Raw genomic sequence first — 8,973 nt, 5'->3', positions numbered from 1 at the left:
ATTTTATCTACAAAGGTGTGTCCACAAACCAACTAGAAAACCGATTAACCCGTCTTATCAAATCACTACAAGAAAGTACTTCCTGACAAAACTACAAGAACTTTCAACACCAGTGCGATAGCGCATGTGTTGACAGTTGTCACGCATGCGTGCCGGTGACATCATGCAACGTGTCAAGCTCGCGTGTCAGTCGCGCCGGCAGCACACGCCTAACAGCCGCGTCGCCGCGCCCTGTCGCGTTCCCGCGAAAACATAAACACAATGTTCTTCGCCCACTTATGATACAACGGCGAATTTGGTGTATTTAGTTCAGATTTTTTTAACGTGAATAGTGTTTTCGTGAACGTATTTTTTTAAGTAGTTAATATATCGCCAGTACAAAGTTTAATTCATTGCCTTGCCTCTATTTAGATATAGCTTTTGAATATAGTTAGGCGCGCTAGTTAGATTTTAGGGTAGATATCCAAGAGATTTTTTATAGAAAATATTATAAAAAGCATTACAAATGTCGTTGATTTGTGGAGGTGAGTGCTCTCTGAGTTCTTGCCGTGAGATTGCTGGGAAATTAATTGCTCAGTTGTAACCCTAACTCATATTAATAGTTCATGAATTATTAATCGTTCGCATAAAATCAAATCATTCGATGCAACATGTAACACTATATATATAAATACTGTAATACATTCATCTTGCTATTGGAACTAATAAAATGAAAAACTTAACTGGAGGAATGAAAAAAAATTAAAAGGCATAAAATATTTCCCAAAATGGCAAACATAACCAAGATTTAAAAATCAAGTCACGTTTTGAATACACAACTGTCTAATTTAAATTAAAAATATAATTTGCATTTTTTGCACGAAGCTTCGTCCATTAATTCCGCGATATTAATGAAACATAATTATGGAATGATATAGAGCTGCTATGCAAATTTACTCACGAGGTAAAGCTGAATAGAAATTCATTTTTGTAGGTATACCCAGAGATGTTTACTGCCCATAGATACTATCCAATGTTACTAAAAAAAGTTTTAAAGATAAAAATTCAATACAAATACCTAATAACATTTAGGTGGTAAAAATAAAAATATTAACGCAGTGAATATTAATAACTAATAAATAGATAAGAAAAGAAAGTATACCCTTCTGGTGAAATGTTTGATTTACGCAAAAAGATAAAACTCAAAATAGCCAACAGTTTTAGTGAAACTAGAAATTTAAATTAAACGCGACAAAAGATTTATAGCTACCATAATTCATTGTTAATTTTAACCAGCGATAAATATTAATCTATGATTCTGAAGTGTCATGTGGTTTGTGTGTGGTTCGAAACAAAATAACGTGGTGAAAGTTTAAATATTGTTTCATTAGAATTGTTAAATTTTATAAACTTTGTTTCTATTGTTGCGGTGAAATAAATTAAAGTGGATAGAGTAAAAATTAAATTAAATTGTCGTTTTTATAAATGTTTTTTTTTTCACAAAATTAACTTCAAATATTTCACATAAGTCCCAGTCATTATACACGCAAAACGTTGCCTTGAATTCAAAGCCTAAATCAATATTAAACTATACATATATATACTATTTGTATAGTTAGTCCCGTTATTTACAATTCCATTATGGATACATCTTTAAGTTCTGTACGACACATGTTTTTATTTTTTTTGTTGGTACTTATATTACTAATCGAAATAATAGCAAAACGTAGATTCTATATAAGATATTTATCTTTAGCTACGTTTTTCATATGACGCTGAAGGCTAAGGAATAATTCATTATTATTTCTTAAATTACAAACGATTTATTTTGCACAGCAATATCTTATGCTCATTGACATGAATCAGATTGTGATATTATTATGTTATGTTATCTATATAGGCGAATAAAAATGCACAAAAAAAAATTGGATATTTTTTTTGTGACAAATTTGTAATAGTTTCAATGTATATGTAAACAGATGTTTATTAATATATACAGTTGCAGAAATCACTTTGGGCAACCAACAATGTTTTTTTTAATCAAATTTCTTATATAAAATTCGTTAGTGAATTCGTAAAATGTTATAAATAATAAATAATGCTTATTTTATTGGTCTCAAACCAACAAATTTAAATATTAAAGTCTATTTTCCATTTACGTTTCATTACGTTTTTACAGTATGTTTTTGGTATAAGTTACAATTATTATGGAGTCAGAAGAGATATTATATTATTTTTATTAAATAAATAAATATTTAACCTACAATCATTGAAAATATAAGACCAAAAGCCATAAATCACGAGGTGACCTTTACAAAAAGAATTAAAGAGAAAATTAGTCATAAATTGTCGGCAAATAAAACGCGTCATTAGCTAATCTCGATCTTTGATCTTGTTTGTCTTGAACGTTGAAATTGTGTTAAGCTTGATGTGTTATTTAGTTTGTATTTTGTAATCGGACGTACCACAACTACGGAATACAGTTTTTCTTATATTTTTGTCATATGCTTCTTGGTACTGTTGATTTGAAATTTACATTATATAAGTATTTCAGTACAATTACATCTAGTATTGTCTTTTATTAATATAGCTTTTATACATTTGAACAAAACACTTTTTACCGGATTGAAGCTATGTTTTATTGTAAATTAAAAGATGAAGGGTCGATACCAACTTCGGGGAAATAATACAACTTTTTCTACAGCTGTGATACTTTTTTGACATTCAATACCTTTTGTCTTCAGTCACTGTGACCACTCACGCTGTAAAACACGCAAAACGTCGGATAAATTTAAAATTATGTTAAGTTAAGTTTACAATTACATCGCTTCATTATTGTGAAATGGTTTTTAATAGAAAATTGTTTCTGTTACATATACAGTAATATTATTCGTGTATCAATAATTGAGTAATTATAAAATAAACAAAATGTAACCAAGAATACAACCGAGTAATTAATTTATCCTTAATTTTCAATACCATTTTCATATCTTACAGTGAGAGAATTCAAACTATATCTAATCTAAATATTGGAAAATGATGATAATCCAAAAGCTATTACGACAAGTAACATACACGACTCGGTACTAAAAGCAAATCGTTGTATCGCGCATAAATCTTCGCGATCGCATTTTCATTATAGTGTAAAGTGCGGAAAATCACATTGTCATTTTGAATGAAATAGCTAGTTTAAAACTCTTGTGCATTCACACAACAAAACGTTTCCGTTTTGCTAGTATATACAAATAACAGTGATTTATCTTGTATATGGTATTCCTACATACAATTACGCATTAATAATAAAATTGTCAAAAATGCAATACTTATGTATTTAAAAATAAACGGAGTTATGTTAGTATGAAAAAAAAAACTTTAAGAAAATCACAAAAGCAGATTATTTTGTCTAGTTTCTTTTTTAATAGTTTTACGATGTAATAACTAATTTCAGTGATGAATTAAGTATAACTATAGACGAATTTTATATTACAATTATTCGTATATTACTGATCCTAATTAATGTTTTCTGTCTAACTTAATTCTTTGTTTTAGTTATATTATAATTTTATATAGATATCTGACATTTTGAATATTCATTTTCTGGGTTTCTTTTCTTTCAAGATTGAAATCTGGTTGCTTGGTAGATATCGCTTGTTGGTTTAAAGGCTTCTTAATTTATAACGTGTGTAAAAATTTCAATGAAATGGTAATTAGGTTATATACTTATTAAAAATAACTTCTAAACACAAACCGTTACAATTTGTATCAAAACGATGTACAATTGCTATTTGTACATAATATATATGTACAAGACCTAAAATCTTTGCTTTATAGACAAAAATGTTAAATATAATCTTTAAGTATAAAATAACATAATGAATTTATCAATCATAGTAGAATGTCAATAAAATTCAATTAAAAAAAATTGTTATCGCATAATTCTTTCCTGTTTTTCATTACTGTTGATGTTACATTATCTGTACGAAGACTAGACTAGTTATAGCAGATGTGAAATTGCTTTATAACTTGCAAGTAATTCTTTTGTTAAGTCTTAGAAACTCTTATAATATTGCTGTGGAGAAATTCTTACTACATTTTTAGTTTTAAAATTGTTGTGAGCGCAACGATAGCATATTCGATAATATTTTGAAACAGTGTATTTGTAGATAATAAAGTTTTAGAGAATATTAAGTTATTGCTAGTTGAGACGTCATTTTCATAGAAGATAGATATAGGAAGCTTTTATAAAGACTGTTGCGTTTTCGTGTTTAATTAGGTTAGTTACAGAAAAAGAAAATATAAAAATAAATATCGTATAATTCACATTCGATATAGTCTTGATAACACATTGTTTACTTCCGACTTAATACTCACATTACATTTCCCGACATGGATTTTTTTATTAAATCCAATTCAGTAGAAAAAATGGTGATAGACAAACTCACACATAATATTGGATACTGTCTTGGCAGTGAGTGCATGCAATTAGGAATTAACGTCCGCAACGAAGCCAAAACGGTAAAGGACGGTTTGCCTAATGTCTGTTCACGAATATCTATTCGCCTTACCAAGATTCATTTTTATTCATTTAGATCTTGTCTTTTTTTATTGTATTGAAATGTTATTTTCCAAATATAAGCATTTATAGAAACTGTAGCTAGAGACACGGAACACGTTTTTTTTCTTACAACAATGAGTCTGGTAATACAAAGGTAATAGTCCTTCATACGAAATTTAAAAAAAATAAAGTCTCTAGAAGAACCGTTTACATTAAGATGGAACAAAATATATCACCGATTAAACAAAGACGAAAATTAAAACTTAAGTTTACTCTGTATAGTTTTAAAAGGTTTAGGTTTATCGCATTAAATATATTTCATATTAATGAATATTAAACTTTAATAGTTGTATTATAAATAATTCGTAAATAATAGATAATTAAGATTTGTAAATAGAATGTAAGTAAGTTGTACTGGATTGATACTCGTATATAAATGGCAGAAACATCTACTAGGTAAAATATTTTCAATACTTGATATAACAAGTACTTTATCGATCACGTCCAATTAGTAATATAATTAAATGGCGCTGTTAATTATTCATCTAGTAGGAACTTAATCACGGCTTAACTTGATAATCAATTGATTATCAGACGGTACATTTTAAATAAAGACGTAAAATGGTAATGGTAAGTTTAATGGTATCGTCTTAAATTACACGAGTAAAGAATATTAAAAACCATACTATTTAAAAGTTAAATTTTCTCCTAAAGAAAACAATGATTAGTCATTTGTCAATCATAATAGCTGATGAAAACTCTTTATAAATGCGGAGTATTTTTCATTATTATATTGGTTGTATTTAATAGTTATAACTATTCGAAAAATATCAAAACATTTAAAAACTAAATGTTTTAATAGAGCAATTTCGCAGCAATCTCACGGAAATTCAGTTAAAAGAGATTTAACAGATGAATTAATGTTTAAAATAGAATATTTATTTCCAGAAGCCGCCGGACCGCTAATGTCTGAGCCAATTTTGAGTTTATACAAATCACCACTGTCAGGTATTGTATTCATAGTTTGACGTTATTTTAAATCTAAAATATTGCTACGTCATGTGGTATTTTTAATATTATCTTTAAGAAAACTCCGCATCTAAACCATAATCATTTGTTGGCATATAAAAGTCCTATATAAAATATAGGACTATCATATACGGTTTTATATAAGAATGCTTTTTTTTAAAGAAAGAACAATTGGTAACAGATCAGAAAGGTGTACTCAGTATCCAATCGAAAACCATATTTTTCTTTCTTTCTACCTTTTTTCGGTAGAAATCCTAAATCTGTAGAAAATTATAAAACTTAGTTTAAGACTTTAAACGACCGATCAAAAGGGCAAATAGGCTGACCATTTTGAAATATCAATTAGGCTATAAGTGCATGGGTAAATGTCAAAGGTTTCTTAGGAGGCATTTCACTCGAGTGAACTAATTTAATCACTGCACTGAACCCTTGCATGAGTAATATTTAAATTAGTTATATAATTTTCTACTTGATAGTATGTTTATTACATATACATATAAATATAGCTTTATTGTTACTTGAGTGTTTATGAGAGTCTGGTAATGAAACCATTTGACATTTTTTTAAACTCAAAACATTTAACTATCAAACAATTAAATTTGTATTGGAGTTTTTAGCAATATAAGAGATCAGGCGTGCTTCAATGGATTATTACGTAGATAAACAAGCTTATGATCCGTGACTGAGTGATCTTTCTCTAAGGAAGACAACTAAAACATAATATATAGATCTTAAGATGAATGGAGTAAATTATTATTAATATGTGTCGTATGAATTTAAATAAATTTAGTCTTAAACTTCTCTGATTCACCTTTAAGTTGATTTTTTTCAGTTACACAAATATAATTCGTATAAGAATAAGGTAAACGTAAAAGTATTTTAGTAGTCATTTAATTTTTACCAATTATTTTATCAGTTGTATCGGATATACATTATACAGAGTAGGAAAACACCATTTGGCTCTAAGGGAGCATCAAGCGAACGAATTTCACCTAAATTAATGTTCCCGAACGCCTAACTCCGTTAGAAAGTTCAAAATCGAAGCTAATTGATCGGTTACCTAACGAGCTGCCCTATAATTGTCTCATTGTTCGCTTCTAATGATAATTGCACTCGCCAAACTGCTGTATCCATCAGTTTGTCTACTTTAATGTAGTTTTTGTTTGTTGGTTGGGTTGCAACAATCTACTTTTAAGTTATAAAAATAAATGTTTAAAATATCTTTTGTTTGTCTATTTTTTTCACATTAGTAACAACTGTTTGTAAAACAACAGACGATTGCATATATATTTGCTAGTCCGTTGTATAAACGATAAGATGATTGTAATTGGAAAGGAATTGCATAAGATCTCGTTGTAAAATATTTGCGCTGAAGTTCTCATGACTATTTTCTAAGTAAGGTCCCGTTTTTGATTTATAAACTTAGTTTTATATCGTTATACATTTGTTAAGTAAGTAAGTTAAGTAACTTTCCACTGATGCCAAAATCCAGCAACTGTAAAGTTGAAATCATAGCTAAAGAAATAAGAATAAAATATTTTCAATAATTCTGATAAATAAAAAGTAACATGAAATAAGTAATTAACAAGATGTAAAACAAAACAAAAATCCACGAAACAAACAGACCAGTTTCCAGGCGAAAAAACTCGGCGAACGTTATTTTCAATAAACCCGTCGAACTGAAATCCATTCGGTCTATAAACCCTACATACATACGTTGGTAGCACAGAATAATTTGTCAGTTGGGCTGCATCAGAATCGCCAGTTTTACCAGTGCCCCAACCTATCCAGCTAAATTTATATAGGCAATTTTGCGCTGTGGTTTTAATACTGTATGCGTTTACCATGCGTTTTTGTGAAACAACACCTCAGTGAAATGAAATTCGTATAAAAGAAATAATAAATTCCTGTCAATTGCTGCTACAGCAGTTGATACTACTGGAAGGAAGTACAAGTAGTACAGACCTTTCTTATTTTGAAGGCCTATACATTTTGGGCCGCAGGGCCTATTGTAAACAATTATATAGCATGTTATGAGTGTGCATTTAAATTTATAAAAAAATGCTTTAAATGGTAATACTGTTATCGTTGATCTGTGGCGTCAGATCCAGCAGTACAAAACCTCGTATCGTTAAGAAAATGACATACGTATATGTCTACAGGTTTAAAAGTTCAATTAATCAGATAACTGTATAAATTTATATTCAGTATTAAACTACAATATTTTTTCCGTAGAAATTAAATTGCATAAGAAATTGTAAACGTATTTTCCTCTAAATAACTTAAGACGATATTAAAAAAAAATAACTGTACACAAATATTCACTTACACGATGATTTTAATAAACACAAAAAATACGTACAAAACTGTACTTAACATGAATACATTAAATTGAAAACCGAAATCATTCGGCAAATGAACAATATTTTCGCAATATTAAGTAAAATACGTTTTCAATCCATGGCCACAAAATGGCTGTGCTTAATCGAGCTGTCGTTCAGAACGTTATGTATGGAGTAGCGGCGACCACGGCATTACCACCGTATTGACCAATATGATGTAACTCATTTGCATACAAGATCATTGTCATTATTCTATACAATACAGCACCTTTCGATTATGTTTTGCCCGAGGAAATATTTCAAATTATTTATTAACAATGAGAAAATATCGTTATTCTGTGTCCGATACGTACCAAGTAACCCTTTAAATAATAAAATATATAAAAGGTAATAAAAATACAAGACTTCGTTAATATAATGTGTTCGTATTTGTTTAATATGTTTAAGTTAAATGTATACCTTACAGCTAGTATTTTAAAGTCATTTTCAGTTCATTCTGATAGTAAAATTTCGTACGATAAAAATAAAACTATTGATAACAGTCTTACCTAATCAGTTGGTATCGGCGTCATACAAGTTTTATTTAATCTATATATAATCAATTCATATATAGTATTTCATATGTTTTAAAGTAACGATGCCAACCTAATGTGTGTTTAGATTATATTCTAATAGTGATTGACTATTGACAAAGATTTGTTTTTAAATTTTATAAAAGAAGTATTAGAAGTAGTAATTTGTACGCTCTATTCCATCGAGAATAGAGCGTACAAATTCTTAAAAGGCCGGCAACGCACTCACCAGCCCTCCAGCATCGAGAGTGTCCATGGGCGGCGGTATCACTTAACATCAGGTTCTGTTCTATAATAAAAAAAATATGTAAAAAAATTGATCGAATATTGCTACGCGAACAATTGTTGTCCGTGTTAGGCGAATTAAGCGGTGTGTTATGGATATTCTGTTTTAGCATAGCACTAATCCATAATTTAAATATGATAAAATACAACAATATCACCTCAATGGTTTATCTCTGATATCGATATTGTCAGTATTTCACCGGCTTATGTT

At 29.0% G+C, this 8,973-nt stretch overlaps 1 protein-coding gene across 1 annotated transcript in view; it reads left to right on the top strand.

Moving 5' to 3' along the window:
- Positions 1 to 218: 218 nt before the first annotated feature.
- LOC111003671 (CUGBP Elav-like family member 4) overlaps positions 219 to 8,973 on the top strand; it is a 398,713-nt gene continuing 389,958 nt past the window's right edge. The window contains exons 1-2 of the mRNA XM_045629618.1: positions 219 to 524; positions 5,483 to 5,542. Coding sequence (XP_045485574.1) covers positions 506 to 524; positions 5,483 to 5,542 — 79 coding nt within the window. The 5' untranslated portion in view covers positions 219 to 505. The remainder of the gene's footprint in view (positions 525 to 5,482; positions 5,543 to 8,973) is intronic.

Source organism: Pieris rapae, chromosome 9 (genome assembly GCF_905147795.1).
Source record: "Pieris rapae chromosome 9, ilPieRapa1.1, whole genome shotgun sequence".
NCBI classification, from domain to species: Eukaryota; Metazoa; Arthropoda; class Insecta; order Lepidoptera; family Pieridae; genus Pieris; species Pieris rapae.
This window is presented reverse-complemented; position numbering and strand designations above follow the sequence as displayed.